General features: G+C 41.7%; 2 protein-coding genes across 4 annotated transcripts in view; one reads left to right on the top strand and one right to left on the bottom strand.

Annotated features, from left to right (window-relative positions):
* GARRE1 (granule associated Rac and RHOG effector 1) overlaps positions 1 to 20,872 on the top strand; it is a 105,375-nt gene extending 84,503 nt beyond the window's left edge. For both annotated transcript variants that reach the window (XM_048816922.2, XM_048816923.2), the window contains 6 exons: positions 4,374 to 4,499; positions 5,073 to 6,070; positions 9,435 to 9,600; positions 10,682 to 10,816; positions 17,324 to 17,402; positions 18,374 to 20,872. In XM_048816922.2, coding sequence (XP_048672879.1) covers positions 4,374 to 4,499; positions 5,073 to 6,070; positions 9,435 to 9,600; positions 10,682 to 10,816; positions 17,324 to 17,402; positions 18,374 to 18,700 — 1,831 coding nt within the window. In that variant the 3' untranslated portion in view covers positions 18,701 to 20,872. The remainder of the gene's footprint in view (positions 1 to 4,373; positions 4,500 to 5,072; positions 6,071 to 9,434; positions 9,601 to 10,681; positions 10,817 to 17,323; positions 17,403 to 18,373) is intronic.
* A 1,887-nt stretch (positions 20,873 to 22,759) lies between these two features.
* On the bottom strand, positions 22,760 to 26,400 carry SS18L2 (SS18 like 2). Of its 2 annotated transcripts, XM_048816925.2 has the most exons (4): positions 26,237 to 26,400; positions 25,536 to 25,690; positions 23,902 to 23,978; positions 22,760 to 23,433 (listed from the first exon to the last, which is right to left on the bottom strand). In XM_048816925.2, the coding sequence occupies exons 2-4, from the start codon at positions 25,602 to 25,604 to the stop codon at positions 23,349 to 23,351; spliced, it is 231 nt and encodes a 76-aa protein (XP_048672882.1). In that variant the 5' UTR covers positions 25,605 to 25,690; positions 26,237 to 26,400; the 3' UTR covers positions 22,760 to 23,348. The 2 variants fall into 2 exon arrangements, with proteins under 2 accessions (XP_048672882.1, XP_048672881.1); XM_048816924.2 differs by lacking the exon at positions 26,237 to 26,400 and having other exon boundaries at positions 25,536 to 26,201.
* Between the last annotated feature and the right edge of the window lie 429 nt (positions 26,401 to 26,829).

Raw genomic sequence — 26,829 nt, 5'->3', positions numbered from 1 at the left:
GAGGTGCTATTTAAGTATTTGACCAAATCCAGATGTTAGTGTATCACATTTTAGACAATCACATAAATCCTGTTGGCTCCCTGTCGGACAAAATACTCATGGGAGATCAGACTCTAGAAATGGACTGCTCACTGGATATGGGCAATGGTTGCTTCTCTTTTCTGGTTAAAGGCAATTGTTATTTCTAAAGACTCTTTGATTAAGTAGTTGGTTGGAATTCTTCGTGGATCAATTAACTATTTCCTTGTGTACCTTTATGGTGCTTGATTCCTCCAAGTGAAAGAGAGAATTCTCTGATTCCAGGTCTGGTGCAAATACCTTGGATTTAATGAAGTTGGTAGCTGCCTTTCTCCATGTCGTGGCTCAGGTTTCTGACCACCTACTTGTAGAATGTTCCGCTTAATGGTAGCAAGACAAGCCCATTAATTTTCAGGTCACCTAGTACATCTGAAGTGTAACTGTTTATTCCTTACCTCTAAGGGTTGCAAGTATATTTAGGGAGGTCTTAGATCATGATGTTAAGTATTCCAGACCATAAAGAGTCTTTGCATCCTCACTAAAAGTCTGGCCCCTAGATCTGTTCAACATCCCAATTGTACTTCTAGGGCAGTGCAAATTATATTTTCTCCTCCACAAAAGGTTAATTATAGGTACCAAAGTAACCATTCCTTTATCACATCTACAGGTAATAGGAGAGGCTTTTCTGAAACTAAATCTAGTAGATTGAGTTTAATTGCTCTTCCTGGCGGGCATCTGATAAAGGGCTCATCCCTGACTGGGGCTCACTAGGCAGATATAAGGCTGTTAGTTTCCTGATCTCACTTGGAGAGGTACTACATAAAATTCTTTAATCTTTTTTCCCTACAAAAATTTTGTCCCCTAATTACTATCAAAAAGAAGCAATGTTCTCCACTGGTGTCCCATTTCAAGTGACAACAGTTCTGATTTTGGTTCTATGGCTGGAGAAATAACTAGGTTTTGGCAATTCTTGCTTTGGTGGCTCAGTGAAATCTTTGTTAGTAAGTTAGTAGACTTGGAGTCAGTGGGGGTAATCATTCAGCTATCAGTTCCGGGAATTCCTAGTATCAGTGGATCTTCAGTTATTTTATGATACATTAGTGTTAACAACAATATCTAGGGCTTGCCCTGAGCTACATCTGACGTATAAGGCCCTACTTTTTGAACTAGCGAATGCTCTGTAGCTCTTCCCTAAAATGAAAGATAGACCCAGTGCATCAGTTATTCCTACCTCTTGATCTGGGCCTCAGGGGTGCCATTTGGGGTGGGTGGCACCTTCCCCTTCCCCTCCCCCCGAGCTTTGTACCACATTTTGCAGCTGGAGGGAAGATGCTGTCCTTCCTTCCTTTCCCTGCTCTGGAGCCGCTGGGCTGCCTCTGTTTCCTGCCATGGAGCTGCCACTGTCCGAGCTGCTTGGGACTGGGAGCCTGCCTCCTGATTTGCTGCACAGAGCCAGGTGGGGCTGATCTCGGGGTGTCTCCTCCCTCCTCCCATTGTGTGCCTGGGCAGGGAAAGCCCTCCTGCCCCCTGGATCTGCCCCCTGTGGCAACTAGGGACTGAGTGCATGGCTGGCCGCCGCAGCAGCAGCTCCCCCTCGGACACAGCCCCTCCCTGCACCCTAAGCAATATCCCTCCCAGCACACAGCCCCTAGCTATCCCCCTGCCTGCACCCTGAGCAGTTTTCAAACCTTTTTAGATGAGCTCCTTCCTTTGAGTTATTTTTGGTTGTGGCCCCCACCCCATTATCTTAAAAAACAAACAAAAAAAAACACAACAAAACCCAACCAAACAAAAACAAACAAATAACAAACCAAGAACAAATATAAAGTTTTTAGGTGCCTAAGTAGCCTCTGGAATCATGGTTAAAGTTGCCCCCCTCCCCATCGGAAATGATGCCCTTGCTGGGCCTACCTGTTGTTCTGACTAACTGAAGGGATAATCAACTTGATATCGATCTCTTCAATTAAGATTAGTAATGGAGCTGGATAGAAGTTCCGTATCTCACACTCAGAATTGAGACCAGCTGTTTGTTCAGAAACAACATGAAGAAAGTGGGAATTAATACCTAGCCTGATTTGCATTGCAAATCCTTTCTGTCATTGCCCTGGTAACTTGTCAGGGAGGGCATGCATGTGATGGATCTCTGTGTCTGGATGTAGTTTCATGGGTTTAACTGCAGAAAACTAGAAAACAAGGTGTACTCTGATACAAAACAAGGTGTGCCTCTCAGATAATCTAGAGTCATTTAGCACGACAGAATTGAGTCCTGACTTCTATGGCGGCTGAGCAGGTTACATCTCTTAACCAGAGGTCTACAGGAACTGTATCAGGTATGAAACATCACCAGCCCCTTAAACTGGAGGCTTTTGAGGGATATCAGATGGCACAAGGCAAACAGTACATAATGAAAAACAATGTGCACTGTATTCTGTAACTGAGAGCCATAAGACTTGCCATGCATTGTGTTCTGCTCAAGCAGCTGTGGTATGAACAAACTCCTCTTCAGGCATCTATGAAAAAACAGGATGGAAACTAATAAACCAAACATGGAAATCACTTCATCTGTAAGCTTTTAACTTTCTAGGAGGTTGAGCTGAGAGCTGTCTTTCCTCATATGCCAACCAAAACACCGGTCAAATACTGCAAGCCTTACAAGAGACTCAAAATGCTTTCTTTTTCAGGTGGAACAGAGGTTACGTTTTCATCTTTCTTGATGCACAGATACAGTGCTGTTGTGGTCTGTAGCAGCCCTCTGTGGATAATCCCCTTCTAATGCCATGATATACTTAAGCATGGACCTGTTACTGATTCTGATCTAATGACTGAGTGACTTGGAAGGGTGAATGTAGCTCAGAAATGGCTAGTTGGGAAGTTCTGTACTCTTAAATTGCCCAATTTTCATTCCTTTTGCAATGTCTGGAAAAAATGTGCTGGCTGTCCTCAATAAGAATACATCTCTCCACACCTGTTCCTGAGCTTGTATTTTATTTTTTTCCATTAGGAGCTGAATAGAGGTCTCTTGCTGTAACTTTTGTTAGGGTTCAAGCATCTGCCCTGAGTAGTCTCCATGGCAGAACTGAAGAGTTTTCATGAGGGTCATCCATTGATAATCATGGATAATTTTATATTTTAAAGTTGTCTCTCCAGATCTCCAGTTAAACTCACCCTTCCCTGCAAAATGGCTGAGGACTTAGCTAATGAGTTTACTGTGTAAACCCCCTCAGAAGCCTGTAAGTCAGTTTCCTTATTTTATTTGTCTATTAATATAGTCTTTTTTAAAAATTGCCATAATCTCTGCTGGGAGATGGAACTTTCAGGAGAGAGCAACTATTTTTGCACGCGTGTGCGTGTGCGTGAATTAACTTTTCACCCTATTCGACAACCTGCTTCCATTTGGGCCAAAAAGTAGTTCTTTCCCAGACCTGCATTAGAGAACGCTTGCCATTAAAGATATGAAAAGTTTTTGGTTTTTTTTTAATGGGGCGGGGGGTGAGTTTTTGTCTTTTCAGAGTGTAGTAAAGTACTTGGGGAGCTTCTAGAATCACTTTTTCCAAGTGATTTAATCTTTCTTGCACCGGCTGAACATGGAGTGCCTGTCCTTTTTCACTCATGTCAAGCTGGCCGAACCTCTTCCAGACTGAAATTGCAGAAGCTTCAGGAGAAGACACTGAGGTAGCCACTTGTTTTGTGTAAGCATTTCAAGTTGGGCACTTTTTGCTTCTGTGGACGCCATTTCCATTGTACTCAAAGCAATTTGTTCTTGATATTCTTGTCTTTTTATTAGGGATGTGGGATTGCTATAGAGATCCTATCTGTTCCAGCGTGGTGGACCATAGAATTCAGAGAGAGGATATTTTTACTGTTAGTAATGGTTCTGCATCTCAAGTCTACCAGGGCTGAATGACCCATGTGAGAAGGTTATGTCATATGTGCCTAGTGCAGAGACTTCTGTTATACTATAAATTATTTCAGCACTGAACATTGCCTTACTGGTACAAGTAGCTTTTTTTGGGAGATAACAGGCAGGTCTGAAAGGAGAGATACTGAGAATTCTGAGTCCTTATTTGGTTTCTGCTGCCTGTCATTCTTACAGCATGAGTGCAACCCGTCCATTCCAGTTTGTGAATTTCATCATCAGTACTTGGTAGCAATTCTCTGTTCTTACCCAAAAGCAGAGTGATTTTGGTTGCTCGTGTTAAGTGGTGGTAGCTAAGCTATCTATGAACAATAACTGATTTGTTTCACAAATGCATAACCAAGTTTTAGCATAATTAAGTGGCATTTTGTTGCTTTTATTAAACATTTATGATTGGAATAGTCCAAAAATAGCTTTTTAAAAAATTCAATATTTTTAGGTGTCTGAAGGAAGATCCAGCAACAATGTCTTTACTGCAGAGGAGTCTGGATCCAGAGAAGACTTTGGGACTGGTAGATGTGCTCTATACTGCTGTGTTTGACATAAACAGGTGGAAGGAAGGAAGGTACATCTCACATTTTCCTTATGCTCTACTTTTCTAGTTTAAAAGAAGTCAGTTATTTGGAGGTCTGTAAGATGACTCAATACAATATTGCAAAAATTGTTAGTGTCTGTTCATGGGGGGAGGAAGGCAGAGAATTGGGGCATATATCAGACAGTAAGAAGTTTGCAAAGCTTAGGTAGCCTGGAGGTAGATGAAAAAGTGGAACAAAAATTACCTTCCTGCAGTTTGCTGGCCTATTGGAAAGACATGGGTGTGCCTGTCAGATTTTTGAGCCTTATTAAAATACATTTTAAAAAAAATGAATACCCCAAAACGTCAAGTCAACCAGACTAATCAATACATATGTAGCTGTTTAGCTAACATCACTCTGTCAAATAAGAAAATAATTTATTAGTCTGATTGACGTTAACCAAGATTTTTCTGAAGAGCTCTATTTTTTGTTTCCCCCATCCATTACCCAATTATTCAATTTCCCAAAAATACACAGATTGAAAGTGTAGACTTGTTAAGACATAGTTTTGTATTAGGCTAATATATTGGTTGGCTTGAAAGAGATGTTTTTTGTTGAAACAGGGAGCAAGCTTTGCCCTGTATTCAGATTCAGTTACAGCGTGAGATCTGTGACTTCGGGAATCAAGTTGACATGCCGTCTGGAAATGGAAGCAAGTCATCGGGAGGCCTGCAAAAGACTTTCTCAAAACTGACTTCACGGTTCACAAAGAAAACTTCCTGCACCAGTTCAAGCAACAGTGGAAGTTACTCTATCCCCAGTACGCCTTCCAAAAATGTCTTCATAGGTAACAACGCAGAGGAGAAAACTAAAATGCCCAGTAACATAGACACACGGTTACAAAGTATTTTGAACATTGGTAATTTCCCTAGGACTATAGATCCATTACAGTCAACTCAAAGCACAAGTAACCAAATAGTCAATGGATTTCTTGTTGAAAGGTGTGATAATTTCTTCAAAGCAGATGATGGCAAGGATGATAAAGGTATGAATTTACCAACTGACCAGGAAATGCAGGAGGTTATAGATTTCTTGTCTGGTTTTAATATGGGCAAATCCCAGCAGACTTCTCCATTGGTGAAAAGAAGGAACTCTGTTGCATCTTCTACAGCAACAGAACAAAAATCGGGAGCAGTGCAACAGCAACCGCAGTCTATGTCTCACACATCTCTGCACCCTTCTCAACAAGGGTTGTCACAGCAACAGCAGTCACAAAAGCAGCAGCAGCAGCAGCAAATGCAGTATTATCAACATCTTCTCCAACCATTTGGAGCGCAGCAACAGCGTGTATCCAGCAAATGGGTGAATAATTCTTCACAGCAGTCGGCACAAGCCATTGGGGCTGGATTGTCTCATATTAGTCAGTGGAACAATCCTGGCTTCTCAGATCTGAGCTCTGATTTGTATAGCTTGGGTCTTGTGAGCAGCTATATGGACAGTATGGTGTCTGAGATGTTAGGACAAAAACCACAAGGACCTAGAAACAACACATGGCCGAACCGTGACCAGAATGATGGAGTCTTTGGGATGTTGGGAGAAATTCTGCCTTTTGATCCTGCAGGTGTGTATCTTTTTTTCTTTGAATAATTACATTTTATTTATACTTTTTACAAAGTAAAGAATCTTGTTAAATGTTGGTAGTAATGGTAACAGTGTTTTTCATCCGTGGATCCCAAGTGTTTTACAGGGGTCAGTGGGCATTAACATGTGTGCACTTTTATTTTTAACAGTTGAGCAAATTGAGGTACAAAGAGGTTTTAAGGCCCAGATTTTTAAAGCTATTTAGTGCTGCACTCAGGGTCATGACATCTAACTGATTTAGGAGCCTAAATCTAATTTTCAAAAGGGATTTACGCACTTTGTTTAATTCCATCTACTGACAATGGAATTTAGGCTCGAGATATAAGCTCCTAAATCAATTACGCGTTGTGATCCTGAGCGCAGCAACGCCTAAATAGGCCCGGATTTTTAAAGCTAAGTGACACCCTGCAAGTCATTGGCAAAGATGAGAATAAAACCTCAGTTTCTAGCCCTAATTTCAAGGGTTTCTGAAACTTTTTCATAACATGGACCACATCACAATACAGAAAAGGATCCTTCACAATTATCTTCGTACTCACAACCCATCTAACATCAAAAAGTTTCTGCTGTGCAGAAATTATGCAGTTATTAAAACTGCTTGGAGATGCATTAGTTGTACTGGCAGAGGAGTCTCTTCCCCTCTGCCCCCAACCGTGACATTGTCTCTCAATTCATATGCACCTGAGGGTTGTAGAGACGTTTTAACAACCAACTCACTTGTCTCCTACTTGTATGTGGCTACTTTGTTCACTCATCTAGCTTTACTGCTTACGGTCAGGCCTACCTGTTGTGGTTACTACAAAGGCAGTCAGCACCATTTGTTAAATTCTAAAAGGGTAGTGCTCTGACTAGGTTTATTAATGGTAAGAAGAAGAGAAAATATTCAGAGTGTACGATAAGTATTTCTTTTAGTACTAAAATGAGAGGAGAAGTTACTATTTCTGCCCAGGGACCTTTTTGTTTATAAACAAAACAAAAAAAAAAACCCAATCAAATTTGGGGTCCCAGTTACAGGCATGCTGTCAAGGTAAAATTGACCCAGAATTTAGATTTCAGGTTTAAAAAAAAACCAAAAACTTGTCCAGTGGAAATGTTCCAATTAACTTTAAAACAAAACCCACCATATGTAATTTAAACCCCCCTATAGCATTTGCATTACTGGACTGAGAACATGAATGCAAAACAAACCTTACTTTTTTCTTCCGTGCTGAAAGGAATGTGGCAAATAATTGAACAGAGTGAATATTTTAATTCACTTTTTAATAAATTGTTACATAGGTAAGGAGATGGTTTTATGTGTGACTTGGCCTTTAAAAAACATAATGTAATAAATGACCTTTTTTAAAACGGAAAAATCAGCTCCTCCTTCACTTGAGTGCCATATTCTGAGCAGAGTGGTAGGAATCCGTAACTCAGGCTTTGGTTAATACAGTAAGTAAAGGAGAAATTAATTTCTGAAATTGTTTTAAAATAATGTGCTTAGAACTTAATGTGCTTAGAGCTTAATGTGATATAGCTAGATTTTAGTATATTTTGACCCAGTCCCACATGACATTCTCATAAAGTAGGGAAATGTGGTCTAGATGAAATTTACTATAAGGCGGATGCTCAGCTGGTTGAAAGACCATAGTCAGAGTAGTTATCAATGGTTCACTGTCCAGCTGGAAGGACATATCTAGTGGGGTCCCACAGAAGTCTGTCGTGGGTCTGGTACTAGGCAATGTATTCATTAATGACTTGGATAATGGAATGGAGAGTATGCTTATAAAATTTGTAGATGACAATGCAAGCACTTTGTTGCAAAAAAGGCTAATATTTTAGGATATATTAACAGGAGTGGCGTATGTAAGACACAGGAGGTAATTGTTCTGCTCTACTCAGCACTGGTGAGGCCTCAGCTGGAGTATTGTGTCCAGTTTGGGGTACCACATTTTAAGAAAGATGTGGATAAATTGGAGAGAGTTCAGGGGAGAGCAGTAAAATGATAAAAGGTTTAGAAAACCTGACCTATGAGGAAGGGTTTAAAAAAAAAGTGAGTTTGTTTAATCTTGAGAAAAGAAGACTGAGGAGGGACTGATAAGTCTTTGAATACATTAAGGGCTGTTCTAAAGGGGATAGTGATCAATTGTTCTCCATATCCACTGAGTAGGACAAGAAATAATCAACTTAATTTGCACCAATGGAGATTTAGGTTAGATATTAGGAAAAACTTTCTAACTAAGAATAATTAAGCCCTGGAATAGGCTTCCAAGGGAGGTTGTGGAATCCCTTGCAACTCCCACACAATTCCTTTTTGGGTCAGGACCCCTACAATTACAACACTGTTAAATTTCAGATTTAAAGGGCTGAAATCATGAAATTTACGATTTTAAAAACCCTACGACCGTGAAATTGAACAATATGGAATGGTAGGGCCCTGACTATATTCCATAAGGATAAGGGGTTTTTTGCATCTACATCCCAAATCCCATTCCCCCTCCCTCCCTCCCCCCCCATGTGGTGAAAGCTCATTCCACTAGAGCACAAGCAATGACTACAGCATCACTTTAGGAGGTCCCACTCCTTGATATCTGTGAAGCGGCCACATGGGGCTCCATTCACACATTTGTGAGACATTATGTCCTGGTGCAGGATTCCTCTGTTGATGCCTCATTTGGGTGGTGGTCTTCCACTTAGCTTTGCCTTCAACATCCTCATAACCTCCTTCTACTTAAGTACTACTTGTCAGTCACCCACAATGGAATACAATAGGGACCATCACTCGAAGAAGGGGAAGTTACTGACCTGTAACTGGAGGTTCTTCTGGATGTGTGGTTCCTTTCTCTATTCCACTGTCTGCCCTCTTTCCCCTCTGCTTCAAATCTTATCTGATTTGCAGTAGAGAAGGAAGTGGAGAGATGGTCCCACAGCAACGGCCTTTATCCCCTCAGACAGAGGCACAAGGTGAGCCAGGGCGCATGTGCAGACCAGTGGACGCTATTTTCAAATTCTCTGGCTCTGGCTCTGGGTGCATGGTGCACATGCATAACCCACAGTGGAATACAGATAGGGACCGCATATTGAGGAACCTCCAGTTACAGGTCAGTAACTTCCCCTTTCCCCTTATTCAGCATATGGAGATACTGTGTACCTCTTTGTCAATTCATAACCTTTTTCAGTTATCTAGTTATTTAGTGCTATATATTGCTTCACAGAGAGTTATCAACTGTGTTGACTGGTATTCATTGTTAAGGTTTTTTGCTGGGATAGACAGCCTAGTGAAAGGATTAAATGAAGGGATAATTACAGTAGAAATAGCTGAATATGTCAGCAACTGACTCTCAGATTTCTTTTTGTATATTAAGTTGGCTCTGATCCAGAGTTTGCCCGCTATGTAGCCGGGGTCAGCCAGGCTATGCTACAAAAAAGGCAAGCACAGCACATCCGTCGTCCAAGCAACACACGTAACAACTGGCCTCTTCCTGATGATCCTCACAGAACCTGGCCTTTCCCGGAGTATTTCACAGAAGGGTAAGTGAGACCGTACATTATGTTCTAATCCATTGTACGTTCAAGTTGAACATAGTGGAGAGATGCTGTAAATTACTAGGTGTTTCCTGATAGCTGTGTTAACTGCTATTGCTTCACTGGACAAATGCTGTAATATTTTTCTAAAAAATACAGTATTTTCAAGGGTAGGAGGCTTGACCATTTTCTGCTTTATTGATATTGAAGTGGTAACATTTAGCTTAAAATGTCCTTTAAACAAATATTTTAGTGCAGTTGTATTTATACAGTGTATTTTTAATCTTAACGTAAGAAGTGACAGGTTTATAATAAAGCTTAATTCAAAATGAGTTTATTTTAATATCTTAAAGGCCAAGGATATTCATGATCAGGAATGATGCTATGAAGTCACTTGGTATGTCAGGGGATTGAATTGAGCTTCCTAGACATTATCAACTGGATGCTGCTTAATCAGCAAATGTGGATTCAGTCTTCAGTATATGCAGTGAGAGGTTCTGAGGGTTGCTATGTTCTCTAGTTCAGTGGTTCTCATCCTTTTCCATGCTGTGGCCTCATGTTACAACATAAAAAAGTTTCAGGATCCCCTTCCCATCTGTCCACCAAGGGAGAGTGGTTGTTTGTGACCTGCCTTTTACACCAGTTTGCAGCCTCCAGGTAGAGATCCCATGCTCATCTAATTCTGAAATAGATGTCTGAACCCTTTTGGAAATTCCTAAACCAAGTATCGTTTGGATCTTCTGCCTGAGTGCGAGGTTATGGTGTGTGTGTGTATATAATATGAATACGTATATATGAATGAATGAAAGAGATTTTCTTTTTTACATTAGATTGTTGCAATTAATGATATTGCAGTGGCAGGTCTATTACTATAATAATAGAGAAATTTACTGATTTCTATGTGAATAGATAACTCAAAAATATTCCTCCTTCTACACTTTCTGCACAACTGGGGTTTAACCAATGGGTCCCAGGAGTAGGGACTTCCCAACGTTCAGCATTTAAGGTAAAATCCATTAACACTTCATGGCAGGTACTCTGTTCAGGACAGTGTAGAAATGAGGACTGACATCCTATTTCCTTACAGTGATGTGACAAACAGCTGGTCCGGTAATCAAGGAGACTCAGCCAGCTCAAGTGACGAGACCTCCTCAGCTAATGGAGACAGTTTGTTTTCCATGTTCTCAGGGCCAGACCTTGTTGCTGCCGTCAAGCAAAGGAGGTGAGCAGATATGTGTTAATATAAACATGTGCCACTTGAATCTTTTTAATCCTAATTTCATAAAAGAATGGCAAGACAAAGTGAGAATCTTGTTGTGTGAGGAGCATTCAGTTGGTGGGATTGTGAGACAACCACATGAATTGAAACTTGTTAGCCACATTGGTCATATGGATCCGTAAGTATCTGATCTTTATGCAGATGACTCAGAAATTTCGCTAGTGAGCTATCACCTCCTCCAGTCTAGTATCTTTCTGATATCTTTTCACGAATGTCCATTTGTCATCTCAAACTCAACATGCACAAAAGTGAGCTCTTGAACTTTCCCCACCTTACTCTGTCGCTATGGGTAACACCCCCATCTTCCCAGTTACTCACCCCTTTAAACTGGGGATCATCTTTCAGTTGCCCCTCTCTAGACTCATGTATAAACCCTACCACTTCTTCCAACGCTTCATCTCAAGCTAAAATTCTCATCCAAACCCTCTTTATGCATCTCGACTACTGCAACCTCCTCCTTTGTGGCCTTGTTCCCCTTAATTCTACTCAAAATGGTGCTGCTAAAATAATCTACCAGCCTGGTCATTCTTACCATGTCAAGCCCCTATTTGAGTTCTTCCACTGATTCTCCCTTCAAGTGGGCATCAGCCTCAAACTTCCTGCCTTTATCTTTAATAGCCTTGTCAGCTTGGTCCCTCCTTTTCTGTATGCACAGTTGCATTTTTTTTGTTGGTATCATATAAAGCAAATAAACTAATGAGCTTGATTAATAGCTAAAACAGAGCCAAGGTGTTTAATCAGTCTCAAAAGTGAATTACAGCAGAAGATTATTCCTGTTATACTACACATCACAATCTAATCATTTTCTACCTTCCGAGGGATTGAAAGCTTTGCTGTGTCTCTGGAATTTTTCACTGATCCAGTGGTAGGTGTGTAGCTAAGAGAGGAGTAATGAAGACGCCTAAATTTGAAAAGTGAATTATTCAAGGCAGTAGGGCCCAGATCCTCTAAGGTATTTAAGTGCCTAGCTCCCACTGGAATGAGTGGAAATTAAATCTCTAAGTGTCTTTGAGAATCAGGGCCTAGGTCCCCTACTCTAGTAGAGTGTTTGGTTCCCAAAATATGTCGTTTTCAAAATCTGCCATTTGGCAAACCTAAACTATCAGCAAATATTAGTGCTGTGCCTGAACATATTTTAAATAACCTCCCATAATAGCCACTGAATAATTTAGAGGCAAAACATGCCAATATAAGTAAATTACCCATTTTGGGGGTTGGATGCTGAAAGCCAATGGCAACAGGGCTAAATTTCCTGAAGCAGTGTGTCATCCTTGGATATCTGTTTTGGATGTGTTGCCCTGAAAGAAGTATGGTGGAGCAAGATGTGGGTAAGGTTAATGCATTAAGAAAGCAAGTGAAGGGTGGTCAAAACAATGAAGGAGTGGGGTATAGACTGAAGTGTCCGCAGCATAGGAGTTATACCTGAGGTTTTAAGGGGCCAAGAACCAAACTTCAGAGACTGCTTTTGCAGAGTTAGATGAAGAGGAATGTCTGTAAGCAGTCATAGGAAAAAGCAGCAGCTGAATGTGGAAGAGTGAAACCAGGGAAGCAAGCTGCCAGAGAACATAGCAGGGTGTGTTATATTGACAGATTCATTCTGGTAATCCTGTTTGATGTCAAAATCTATTCCCAGGATTATTGTTTGGGGGTGGGGTGAGGGGGGGGGGGACGGAGTGAGAAGACACAACTCCATAACAGACTTCTGATACTAGAATCTTCAAAATGGAAGGTAAAAAATCTCACATATCTGAGTTGCAGGTGTCATAAAAATAGCTAGCCTGCAGTGCTGGTGTTTCTTGCTTATCAGCAAATACTGTTCTGTTGTTTATTTTAGTTAATTTTTTATAACTAAAAGAGCCCATCCATAGCTTTAGGTATCATGACATTTAACTAAAATATATATGAAACTGTACAAGAGCAGGGCAGAGTGCTGAGCATTCTTAAAAGCGGATTTGCAAAGGACTTGGTAAAAGTTGGGCCTTTTTTATGATGTGTAAAGGCCTGAACATGGCAGTTTTTAGGATTTTTATCTCATTGTTTTTTTTTATCTCATGTCTTGCCTATCCTTACGGCAGCTTGTAGAGTAGAGGCACTACACACGTAGTTACACACTGCAGTGAAAGCAGGCTGCATTTGTCACTGCAGTGTGTAGCTATATGTAGCAATGAAGGGCTCCCACAAAGGGGAGGCAGTGAGGAAAGGTTCAAGGCAGCAGGGCCTCTCCCTGCTGTCAGAGCCTTCATTGTGGCAGGGAAAGGCTCTGGCAGCAGGAAAAGCAGCAGAACACTATATGGCAAAAAACAGCAGCATAGATGTGGATTGCCCTTCTTGGGCATGTAGACAGCTGTATAGGGCATGTACCCTGAGAGTACAGGCACGTAGGGTACTTTACTTGCCTAAGCCATGCCTCACTGTCTACGCTACTATTTATACCTGTGCTAGCTGGGTGTGCTTTGTCTGTACATGATACGCTGTTGTAAGTGTAGACGTACCTTCAGAAATATCGGGAATATCTACTATGGCTTTCTCTAGTTTTGCTGGAGGACTTGTTGAGGGTCTCTGAGGATGTGTATTAGTGCTTACCATGAATTGAAAGGGTGATGATGAATCTTAACAAAGATTGCTTTCCTCCAAAATGTTAGTCCATGTAAATTGAAATAGCTCTCAAATGTAAGTAACAAGAACCAGAATTCAGAAAATTCTTTCCTCTCAGTTGCTCAACTCTCACTTTCTTGACTCTTGCAATGTCATTTCACTTGTTCTTCAGTTGTCAGTGTATTTGAGAACAGACCGTATCCAAATTTCTAATGTAAAAATAATCTCAGGCCTTCCTTTGTAAATCAGAAAAAAGCAAAAAGGGCAGGAGACCGTGGCACTCCCCAGGAGTACACAGGGTTATGAGGTACTTCACCACTACCTGCCCTTAGCGTGAAGCAGACTTGTCTGTGCCTGCTGCAGCTCAGCTCCCTGAAATCCCCAGCCTATGGCCACGCACAAGTACTGACTTCCATGTCACTCAGAACTGGGATCTTTGTGCCGGCCAGCAATATAGACACACTAGCCCTCAAGTCCTTGGAGTGCTCCCTGCATTGTCCAGTCCCTGTCACCAGACACTCACAGAAATTACCAGGTAAGTACTCCCTAAAGAGACAGTGTACACAACAGCTTGACTGACACAACTCAGGATCAGGCCCTTTATAACATTACTGAAATATATTTTTATAGTGAAAGAATCAGAAGGGTATTATCAAAGATTAAGATTTAAGAGATACTGAGTAAGGATAATGGAAACAAAATAGTTACACATATAAAAAGTGTAACATGCTTCTTAGAGTCTAAAAAGCTAAAATTCTTCTCAGAAATATTTTCTCACCTAAAGCAAACTCCCAGAATCACCAGCCCAGCTGGGTGGGGTGCACTGTTCATGGATGTAAAAGCACAGTCCTTTACATTCCCTCAGTGATAAATTAAAAAATGTCCTTTTGCCTTTCTGTTATACCCCAAAGTCCTGTTTTTTTCCCAGAGCTAGTATGACCCCTTGTGGGTTCTTTTCCTGGAGTGCTGGCTCCAAGGTATCATTGCATACTCCTGTTTACCCCGTGTGCAGATTTGCCTTCCATTGTATTGACTTATTGTGCTTAATCTAAATAGCTGACAGAGAGATCAGTGAATCAGTGTCCTGTGTCTGATGCACAAACTTTTTGTCAGCTCTGCCTTGGCACTGGTTTTCAGTACACATACACAACTCTCTAAATATCACCAGTATAAACATCTCACAAAGATTATGAAGATCTGTATGATATGAGCTTATTAGACACCTTACACAACCCTTTTTGGATGACTACTAAGAAAGCAATGTGTTGGGTGTAATGGATTAGTCAGGTCTGATAGGAGTGGATGTTACAGAACAGTGAATCCTTTGCCAGTTGGCGTTGAGGGGTTCTCAGGGTCATAAAGACCAATTATTTCTTCCCTCGCCCGTCACCTTTATGGAAGCATATGTACAACTGGTTCAAGAAACTTGCTTGACATTGCTAGTCTTGCCAACTATAGACCTATTTTTAATCTTCCATGTCTGGTTAAGATTGTAGAGAAGATTATGAAACAGTTCTGAGAATGTAGGTGCTTCAAATCTTTGACCTTTGTCAAGATAACTTCAGGACCTAGTTAAGGTTCTCAGACTGCACTAGTAGCACCAGTCAAGTCTCCTGGAAATGGACAAAAATCAGTTATTCCTGCTGCTATTACTAGATCTATTAGTACCAATGATCACAAGTGCTTACAGGCCCAAGCAGAGTACATAGGACTGCCTTACGCTGGCTTCATGCTTTTCTCTAAGGATAGTTCTGGGTAATCACTTTTCTGTCCTGAGGGATGTGCCATATGGGGTTTCACAAATTTCCAATTTTCAGTGGATGTGTGGTGGCCCACTGAGCTGTAATGCGCTCAGCGTGCTGAGGCCACTTGGTGCTCTGTCCACTTTGTCTGATTCTGTGGGTGTGATGCAAAGTAATGCACACTGGAAAACTTAATCGCAACTATACATATAAAATGATGGGGTCTGAATTAGCTGTCACTATTCAAGAAAGGTCTTGGAGTCATTGTGGATAGTTCTCTGAAAACATCCATTCAATGTGCAAGAGCAGTCAAAAAAGGTAACAATGTTAGGAACTATTGGGAAAAGGATAGATAATAAAACAAAATATCATATTGTCACTATATATACATATCCATGCTATGCCCACACCTTGAATACTCCATGCAGTCCTGGTTGTCCTATGGGAAAAAGTAGAGAAGGGCAATAAAAATGAGGGGTATGGAACAGCTTCCATGTAAGGAGAGATTAAAAAGACTGGAACTGTTCATCTTAGAAAAGAGACAATTCAGGGGGAATATGATATACGTCTATAAAATCATGGATGGTATGAAGGCAAATCAGGAAGTATTATTTATTCCTTCACCTAATACAGGATCCAGGGGTCACCCAATGAAATTAATAGGCAGCAGGTTTAAAAAAAAAATAAGGAAATACTTCTTCACACAACACAGTCAACCTGTGGAACTCATTGCAAGGGGATGTTGTGAAGGCCAAAAGTGTAACTAGGTTCAAAAAATAATTAGGTAAGTTCAGGGAGGATAGGTCCATCAATGGCTATTAGCCAAGATGTTCTGGGATGCAACCCCATGCTGCGTGTGTCCCTAAGCCTCCGATTGCCAAATGCTGGGACTGGACAACGGGATGGATCACTCAGTAATTTTCCTATTCTGTTCATTCCCTCTAAATCAGTGGCTCTCAATCTTTCCAGACAACTGTACCCCTTTCAGGAGTCTGATTTGTCTTGCAGACCCCCAGTTAGACCTCACTTAAAACCTGCATGCTTACAAAATCTGGAATAATACAAAAGTGTCACAGTACACCATGACTGAAAAATTGCTTACTTTCTCATTTTTACCATATAATTATAAAATAAATCAACTGGAATATATTTCAGTTTATAGTATTTAGAGCAGTATAAACAAGTCATTGTCTGCATGGAATTTTAGTTTGTACTGACTTTGCTAGTGCTTTTTGTGTAGCCTAATGTAAAACTAGACAAATATCTAGATGAGTTGATGTACCCCTGCAAGACCTCTACGTACTCCTGGTTGAGAACCACTGCTCTGAAGCATCTGGCAGTGGCCATTGTCAGAAGACAGGATACTGGACTAGGTGGACCATTGGTCTGTCCCACTATGGCCATTCTTACGTTCTTATGATTACTAGCAATTAAGGCATTTAAATGAGAACTTTCTATAAGTAGTGATTAAAATATACCTACTTAACCAAACAAAACCAGGGGTAGAAGTTAAAATTGCATTCAAGAGCCTCTGATCAAATCAGCCATTGACAGAGGAGCTACTGTTATGGGTTCCAAATTTTAACAGTGAATCTTTTTAGTAAATGAGCTTATTCAGTTCACTTCTCTGTCATCAGATACAAGCCAGACTCTGTACTTGCTGTAACAGATAGTATGTGCAGAGCTTGGGAGCTACGTTATACTTTTGAAGGATTTTTATTATTCTAGCTTCAATGTATGAGTACTCAGAACATACCTCAATTTGATATGGTTTACAATATACAGTCAGACAGAAAAAAGGTGGGCAACTAATTTCAAGAATTGTCCCTTTAACTACTAATTTTTTTAAAAGTTAAAGTTTAGATACTACTATCCCAGAATCCACCTACCAACTGTTGTTTTAAGGAAACAGGAACCATACTATTAATGTTCTTCTCTCCCCTCGCTGGGTGAAAGATGCACAGAGTGTGAAAACAGAGACAAGCACACACACACAAAGCTGTCAAATGTACAGGGTAAACAGTCATCTTAAGAATTACATGTACCAACAGTAGGTGAAAAGATGTGCTTTTAAATGGCAGCAAACTGCATGTCACTCTGTTGCTTTCTGCAGAAAACACAGTAGTGGTGAGCAGGACCATAGCACACTACCATCACCACCTCTTCTTTCTACCGTGGATGATCTTAATCAGGTAAGCTGAAAATTGCTTTTTTCTCTTTGTTAATGAAGGTGATTTAGCAAGCAAAGAAAAACTAGGTAACTTGATAGGTACTTGAGACTGCTCACGAGACAAATTTTTGTTAATTCTGAATTGAATCAACACCAGAAACCATGTGCATTGTAGGGGAAATCTAAAGCTTTGCACAAAACTTAAGTATTAAAATAGGGACTCCTAAGAAGCATCTCTGCTACATAAACAATTTTTTTTAAATTAGTTCAAACCACATTGCTTTCCTCCTTTTGGACTCATGCAAACCGTTCCTGATTGCTGGAAGTGCTTTCCTGATAGCTTGTAGTGCTCTTTTCCCCTCACTTCCCAGATATTTTGGTGACAAACCAGAGCAAGTGGTATGCCCATCAGGGTGCTCTCGTAACAGGCCAGGGTGGCATAAATGTAGGGTTAGTGGCGCTGCACTGTCAAGTAATTTTTTTTAAGTGAGAAATGAACTGGGGACTGAATCACACAATGAAGTGAGCTGCCAGCCTATGGCAGAACACCAACATAAATGATAAATAAATTAGTCTTTGCTCTATAAAGATGTTGTAGTAGAGCTCTACAAATTGTAAGTGTATTCAGAATACTTCATGAGAAAAGTTTGCATATAACTGATCAACATACGCCTGTTTTAAGCCAATACTCATTTTTATGAGTTTAAAGAAAAGGGACAATAGAATTTTTAGAAGCGAAAATAAGGGACTATCCAAGCTTATGAATCAGTTTTGCAACATGCTCCTTTTTTCTAGGAAAAGGTACCTATTACGCACATATAAAAACGAAGGGTTTTTTGTCTGATCTGCTCAACTCTCTTCTTACTGTAAATAATTTAAGACAAGTAAATAGAAAATCAACTTTCTGAAATCAGAACAAAATGCATCGATGTACAGCTCCAAAAGGAAATATTTTTATTTGCAAAATCAAAGTGGATAATTCTGTCTTTACAGGATAATAAAACCAAAACCTGGCCTCCTAAGGCCCCTTGGCAGCATTCTTCATCTGTCGCAAACACACTGCCCAATCAGAGTACATCTTTGTATCAAATGAGTAATCCAGTCAGTCAGTGGAATGACACAATGCAAATTTTACAGTCACCAGTTTGGTCTACAGCCAATGACTGTACTCCATCTACAGGGATTTCCTCCAATTTTGCCTATGCTCCGCAGCAACACTCACCCCAGCAGCAGACTTCCCAGCACAAACAGCTGAATAAGGGCTTTAAATCCTTTCCAGTAAAGCACGAACGCAGACCATCTTACCTGCATCAATACTAACTGCTTTTTTATTGGAAAGATGCATCATAGGGCCAAACAGTCTTATAAATTATGTATATTATCTTTGTTTCCCCTTTGTGTATTGGCAGTGTTCTGGTTATTTTATTATATGTGGAGTGAGAACTTTATGGTGATGTACATAGGTTTTAAATTGTTTTACAGTGCTGAGCAAACAGCCAATATATTTGTTAAATGTACATGAAACAGTCCAAAACTGTGGTGCAAAACACTTTTAAAATGTGTATATTACCTTTACTTTTCAAAACCCCTTTTTAAAAAAATTGCGAAGACTACCATGCAAGACACTGTATTTTATAGCTATTTTCATATAGATTTATAGTTAAACATCTGCTAAAATGCATTGACTTTTTAAGCAAATATAGTGTTTGCTTTTGCTCAACACTGTTCTTGTTTAGATTTATAATGGACAAGTTGTAGTCTTTGTATTCTAAGTAAACAGCCTGTGACAATTTTTTTTAGTGAAGTGGGGCAGCAGCTTTTAACATGCCATGCAAGTGGGTTTCTTACAGCAACCATTGCAAAACTAAGTTTTGCAGTAATTTCACTGATGTAAATATAGAGCAGCTGGAACCACTCAAACTTGCTTTTCAAATGTTTTCTTGGCTGCTGAAGGTAGATGGTATCTGTGTGGATATGACTGTGCTGATTTTCAAATACACTATTTGATACTTCTGCATTTGGCCAAAGGCATTAGCCCAACTGTGCTCCTTAAATGTGTGAAACTACAGCTAAGACTACTTGCATATATTTAAAGTCTTATTTGAGATGCTACAGTTAGAGTAAAAATTGTGAGCTGGCTCAGAAGAGAAACTAGAATTAAAATGTGGGTAGCAGATACTTAAAAGAATATTATGTGCCATTACCAAGTTTAACCTGTGGAATTTGGAATAATCTTCCAACCAAAGTGGATCCATCAGTGTGTGACTGGTGCTTAAATTGGAGGGGGGGGATAAATATATGTATAGTTATCCCATTGTATATTAATTGAAGTTACAGAAGATTCTTTATATAGTTAAAGCTTATTTAAAATTTTCATATTTCATCTTTAAAAGTAATGAAATCATAATATTTTCTGGTATAAAGTTTTGACAGTATTAATCTTATTTTTATATTTTCTTAAATCATTATACCATTCTAATATGTTAACTACTAGTAAAGTGGGGTTTTAGTTCTAACTACATATAACAGATTTTCCATGAAGATAAAAGTACGTTTGTTCCCATTTTTCTACGAACGAAGTACATCTATATCTAAAGATACCAAAAAAAAAATAAATATATATATATATATATATATAAAATATACAACACTAATACTATTAAACATTTGGGTGTTTAAAACCCATTCACTCCTTTTGTTTGTATGGTGATGGTCTGTAGTTGCAGGCCTAGAATGTTACCCTTTGTGCTGTTTAAGGATGCCAATGTTGCCTGTATTTGATATACTGTCACCATGTTTTCTGAAAATTCATACTTACCATGTTTACAGAGAATTGTTTGCTGTACATAGACTTTTTACAGTAATGTGCTTTGCACAATCAGCGTGGCTTTTGTCTGTAAATTAATGTTCTGTACTATTTTACTTTTGAAAACCCTCTGCTGAAAGTACTAGTCGTTATTTAGCTTGACAAATGGTTTGAAGTTTCCTAAAGCTTGACAATTAATATTCGATCCTAAATTTGGTTATATTTATGTCCCATGATTATTCATTCTAAAACCACAATGCAAATTAGATTTATTTATAACTTTGAACTTTTCCTAACCAGTGCTAAAACTGTTGCTGCAGTTTTTGTAATTTATTGTTAATTACAAATACTGAAAGTTTCTAAACTTAATCCAAGCGAATTGTGGAAACAAAATTGAAACCATTTCTGTGTCTGCATTTTGACCATGTAGGTGCTATGTCCTGTGCTGCCGATTGTTCTGAACACTGGTAATTTTTAACAATGTTGCACTTGGCAAACAAGTCTTGCCATAAAATCTGTTTATCATTTACACTGCCATGTGCAAGGGTTTGGTGCTTAGTTAACTTACCCTTATTGCAGTGCTTCTTGTGAATAGCTAATGCTTCTGACCTGAACATTTTGTATTTTACTTTTAAAGCGCCTGAAAGTAAAACCTATTTGCTTTATTAAAGATATACATTTAATAATAGGTCGTACCTGTTTGAAATATGCTCCTGACTGAAAATGAACAGCGCCTTATGATGTAACCTAAATTTGTAAATGAAAAGCTATTAAGGAATATTAATGTAAAAAATTGTCTACTTAATGACTTTTTAAATGAGCTGTCTGCACCGTAGAATCTGATATCTAATTTCCTCAATCCTTATTTTAGGGCTACTTTAGCACTAGGATGGAGTGTATAGTACCACTATTCATGCTCCTTCAATAGCAGTTGGAAAGTTGCTGAAAAGCACTAGTTTGTATTACTTCCTCGACAATGGATATCCATATCCAGCTTCTGGTGGTGAACATTTTGCATTCACTTTTATACATGCTAAGTCACTTTCCTTATGTACTGTTCACAAATCTAATGAATGACTAATTACCTTTGCTTTTGGACAAAAATATGGTCTGGTGCCATTCTGTTTAAGTTACACTAATTGTGTGACTGGAATACAAAATCTGAAATGTACAAATGAAAAAGCCTAATACATGTACATGACAACTCCACATTCTGAGAAGAAAAGCTGCTAAAAATCAAGTAGTCTTTACACTGATATCAAAGGAATGAATTCAAAGATGCTTGTTACCAGATTTTATTACAAAATATCTAACATTTTCAAGCAAGTTAAAGTAATACTTTAATGTGACATTACTGAAACAATGAGTATTCCCTCATAAAATATTTAAATACAGATATAAAACTTAGTGTTTTCCATATTTAGATAATATCTAAATACTATTTAAATTACTTTTCTTAATCTGTTTTCAAGACAAGTCAGCTGTTCCTTTATGGAAAATTAGAAGCCTAAACTCAGAATATTAGATTAAACTTGCACGTTTGGGAGGGAACCAACTACTCAAGCCAGATTTGTCTACAAGTAGTAAAGTAGGTTTCCTCTAACTCACTTGTTGCATGAGTAGTTTCATACTAATCCCAAAAGTGCTTTTGCTTATTGGGAAGAGCTGTAGTTCAATCTATATAGTATCTATCATATTGTAATCGGATGTGCAGCAAGATGGGTCCCTGTATTGCATCTGACAGATTCCTGACCCTGCATTTTTGACATCTTGGAGTCTTGCAAAAATAAGTTTTACAACTGAAATGAAAATATTTTCACTAATCATAAGTAAAGTTATTGAAACAGCTGGATACTTAACCTATGATGTAGCAAACAGCATTATGCATAATGCTCAGTCTTGGCTCTAATTAAACATTTAATCTACAAGTGTCAGTTGTACTGCCTACTGAGATCTAAGTCTGAATCTCTTTCCAGGACAACTAGCCCACGAAGACATTCTCAGAGGGAAAGATAGGATGCACTGGAGAGGAATAAATGTCTTCTGATTTCTGCAATGCCCACGTATTGGCAAAGCAAGTCAAGTACAATTATACTAGTTGTACTGTGGAATTTGTAAATTCACAAATTCAAGAATTCAGATAAATAGGAAATGAGTTAGACACATTTAACCAGAAGGAGGGAGGAATGGCAAGCAAACTGTTTGCTTGTCTTTCAGGCCACAGACAACAATTCTCTAAAGTGAGTATTGTAACTAGATGCATTCTTGAGAACTACAGTATGCCCTATAAACCTGTGATGAGTGAGTGGAAGAGGGATAGGACACTAAGGGAGACTTAAGCTTCAGTCCTCCCCTACCAAACAGCCATGCTGCCTATAACATTCTCTGGGGTAACTTTAGATGAAAACTGGATGAGCCTAGTCAGGGGAGTTGTCATGAACCTGCTTAACCTCATGGTCCAATAACTGGTACTAGAGTAGACAAAGAGTGTAAGCTCTTTAGGGCATATAGCTTTACACAGCCGACAGCATCATGAGGCCCTAATTCTGCTTGGAGCATCTGGCTGTTACTGCAATACACTAATGGCCAGCGGCAGCAAGTCCCAGACTACCTCCAGTAATCTTACTATGTCTCCTGGGTAAGTGGGTTAGAACTTGAGCCTTTCTCCAAAGCTCACCATGCCCTCTGATACCTAGTGTCATCATTTACCACCTTAACACGCTCATTTTCCAAAGGAATACATGATGACATTCAGGTTGCTGAGGGTTCAGTGACACTGTTGCTTGAATTCCTACTCCCCCTTGTCACCTACCACTCAAGGAAGCATGAAAGACTCAGGCAGTAGCACTTCTAAATAAGGTGTATTTTTCTCAAAAAATCAAGAAAGGGGAAGACTGGTGCAAGGGATCTTCCCCATATTTATCAGCTCATCACCAATAGGATGCAAGGCCACAGCAACTCTATTCCTATAAGAATCTACTCCCTAATGCCCATCAATCTTGGCCCCTGGATTCCCAGCTAATCCCTATCAAAGCTTGCTCTCTTAGCCAGTCAGACAAAATGAGGGAATGCTGTATCCCTCTTGGCCTCAGAGTTCCCCCAATTCAATCATGTCTCCATGCTTCATATAGGCACCACTGAAGGGTGTCCAAGTTTGTGGGATCAATCAGTCTTCTGTACAGTGGCTGGAGATGCATCAGCAATAGTAGCCAAATAAATAAGATTTCTGTGCAAGATATGCTGGTACCTATGAGAGAAAAAAGTTTGGAAAACTCAGAAGGGAACAAGACTTGATAATTGTATTCCCTGCAATAGAGAGATCAGGACAGGCTGTGCCTAGACAGAATTGAAGTAGTCATGCATATTTACAATTAATAAATGCCATCTTAGGTCATCTACTACACACCCAAAATGGAAAAAACTCACTCTTGGGAAATAATTAAGCCTTCCCCCCTCATATCTTATTTTCTTTCTCTTACACCCAACTCCCCATATCCTGTCTCAACCTCACTTTCATCCTAAAGATGAGAATTATGTGGCTTATTTTTCAGTTGATGATGCAGTATCTTGGATGTGGTAAATGAACAAGGCTTATTTTAAACCAAAAACTTTCTATAAAACATTTTCTGACATTTCACAGTGTGTTGGGCATCTAAACAAGTACCTTTTCTATACATGAATCTCAGTGACTGCATTTTGGAATAAGTTTACTTACTGCACACATTCTGTAGCTCTTCCTTTATTTTGGTATTCTACAATGCACCGAATCAGCTGATCATTTTCATCTAGTAACTAAAATAAACAAGTTAGTGCTTTGCTTCTGCCACAGGTGTTTGAAATCTTGTTGGAAGTTGTTTATAGCAACTGCAAGAATTCCCTTCTGTTAGCTGGTTCTGCCCATTCTTTGATAATTGGGCTGAAAAATATTATCCTGCATCTTTCTCAAGTTTCAGTATGCATGCTATGATTTATTTGTGGTAGAATAGGGCCGAGAACAGCATTTCTCAAATGCAGCCACCAGGAGTTTTTCCTATGGTCATGACAGCCTCCTTGGCACAGATGGGATAGGGGCAAAGCAACACCCCTTCCTGCAGCACCCAGGGGGCAGGCTTCAGCTGGGGGATTCCTGGGGCAGGCATCAGCCCCCCCCCCCCCCTGATTCAGCCAGAGGCTCCAGCGATGGGCTTCACCCTCCCCACCTTCAGCTGGAGGCTCTGGCTGCAGCACCCCACCCCCAGCTTCAAGGCTCCAGCCCCCAAGGGTGGTGTGGCTCTGGGCTTCGCCCCTCCTCCCCACCCCAGATCCAGCTATGGGGTTCTGGCCTTACCAGGCACCATGGTTAGGAAATAGGGAGCAATGTGAGCCTTGGGTGTGCTTGGGGCAATGGGGGATGGGGAGGGAGAAGCAGCAGGGACCGAGGGCACCAAAATACAACTATACATTGTATTACATAGGCACAGGAACTAGAGGCATGAGGGGTGCTGCAGCACCCTCAGGTTTTATGCAGGGTCCTGGCTCCTGTCCTGTCTGCCAGCCCTGCGCCCGGGGCTCCACGCCTGTCCCCAGCTGTGGCCCCAGCCTCAGCCCCCTTACCCCTGTCTGCGTCCTCCCATCCCCAGCTGTAGGAGGCGGGTTTGGATGGGGGCAAGGGAGGAGACAAAGTAAACGAGGGCTTTGCAGTTTCACTGGCTTTCAGCATCTCCACTATAAAAAGTGGTCCAATGCCATTGATATATTATTTTTGTTACTGAGTCTACAAAAAAACCAGAACAAATAAATTACAATGATTTGGACATGGATATGTGCATATTAAGTATTTTCAGAAAATTTATCAAAAAGTGATCACCAGCAAGAGTTGGCGGCCACACTGAGGCCACTAAAATGTGTGGTGAGTCCCCCCCCACGCTGCAATAAGGCTCGAGGCTCCCCGGTGCTCAGCGCTGAACAGATACTGGACCAAGAGCTGGGGCAGGGTGGGAGGACTGTATTCGGCGAGGAGCTGACAAGCGTCTCAGATGCTGTACGGCAGGGTGGCCAACCTGTGGCTCCGGAGCCACATGCGGCTCCTTGGATAGGCACCGACTCCAGGGCTGGAGCGACAGGCGCCAACTTTCCAGTGTGCCGGGGGGTGCTCACTGCTCAACCCCCGGCCCTGCCCCCACTCCACCCCTTCCCGCACCCTCCCCTGCGCCTGCCGTGCCCTTGCCTCCCCCCCCCGGCCAGGAAACAGCGGAGGGGGTGGGAGGGGGCAGGACCGAGCTCCCCGCACGCAGGGGAGTCCAGGGAGGGACCGAGGAGGACGCCCCCCCGCGGGACTCGAGGGGCTGGGGCAGTACCGGGCAGACTCACCCGCTGCAGGGTCTCCGGATTCACTTCCGCTTTCCCGCGCAGCCGCTCCGGCACGAAAACCACCGACATGGCCCTGAACCGGCAGCGGTCTCCGGTCCGGCCTGCCCGCCCGCGAAGGGTTCCGCTCGGTTCCGCCCACAGGTCGCTACCACGACCTGCAGCCCCAAAGGAGGCGGGGGGGGGAAGAGAAAACTGCATGGTCTCCTCTCCCCCTCCGGGGGATTGGTTCCATCCGCCCTGGCCTCTCCCAGATTCATCCCGCTCCACGGGCTACGGCGCGGCCGCCAGGGAAGGGGCGCTACGTGCTAGAGCCACCGGTGGGGGCGGGGCGCAGGCCGGGGACTCGGGAGGGCGGGGCAGGACCGAGGAGGAACCCCCCCCCCCCCCCCGCAGGCCGGGGACTCGGGAGGGCGGGGCAGGACCGAGGAGGAAGCCCCCCCTCCCCCGCAGGCCGGGGACTCGGGAGGGCGGGGCAGGACCGAGGAGGAAGCCCCCCCTCCCCCGCAGGCCGGGGACTCGGGAGGGCGGGGCAGGACCGAGGAGGAAGCCCCCCCCCCTCCCCCGGAGGCCGGGGACTCGGGAGGGCGGGGCAGGACCGAGGAGGAACCCCCCCCTCCCCCGCAGGCCGGGGACTCGGGAGGGCGGGGCAGGACCGAGGAGGCCGGGGACTCGAGGGGCTGGGGCGGTACAGGCCGGCTCACCGACTCTCAGGATTCACTTCCGCTTTCCCGCGCGCCGCAGCCGTTCCGCCACCCAACCCCCGGCAGTTACCGGTCCGGCCTTTCTCCCCGCGCAGGGGCAGCTGGGAATCACGCCCGGCCCGGCCCGGCCCGGCCCGGCAGCTTCCGATTGACTCCGCCCAGGTCGCTGCCAATCTGCCGCCCCAAACAGGGGGGATCTACGTCGCAAACCGCTGCTATTGCCCCCTCACCCCCCCCCCCCGGTAGTTATAACTATGGTGGTTATTAGATCTGATCACTCCTCCTAGTTCTGCTAAAAAGTCCCCTACTTGAAGGAAGTGCTTCCCCCTTAAATTGCAGCAGGCTCCCTCTTTGTTTAACAGAGGTAATCGCAGGTGTATGAAGTAGTTAGGTTTAAATCACATGCTTTGCTGTAAGAGGCAAAACTGTAGCAGTTGAAATTGGCCAGTGACCCTCCTTAAGCAGAGAAAGCTGAGAGTTAAAATGTAAAAACAAGCAAGAGTTGTTTTGAATCCTTAGCCCTTTGCTCTGACTCTCAACCTGATAAGCTGAAACCCACTTCCTCTTTCTCCCTCATCATTAGTGCTAAGGCT

The sequence above is a fragment of the Caretta caretta genome, chromosome 12 (assembly GCF_965140235.1).
Source record: "Caretta caretta isolate rCarCar2 chromosome 12, rCarCar1.hap1, whole genome shotgun sequence".
In the NCBI taxonomy this organism is placed as follows: Eukaryota; Metazoa; Chordata; order Testudines; family Cheloniidae; genus Caretta; species Caretta caretta.
This window is presented reverse-complemented; position numbering and strand designations above follow the sequence as displayed.

Excerpts from the sequence above, each read along its gene's own strand:
- SS18L2 (XM_048816924.2), bottom strand. The coding sequence starts at position 25,733 with ATGCAGTTTTCTCTTCCCCCCCCCGCCTCCTTTGGGGCTGCAGGTCGT. Across the intron at positions 23,979-25,535 it reads ATCCGGAGACCCTGCAGCGG|TTACTAGATGAAAATGATCA; the intron begins GTGAGTCTGCCC and ends TGTTTATTTTAG. Across the intron at positions 23,434-23,901 it reads AGAGCTACAGAATGTGTGCA|GTACCAGCATATCTTGCACA; the intron begins GTAAGTAAACTT and ends TTTCTCTCATAG.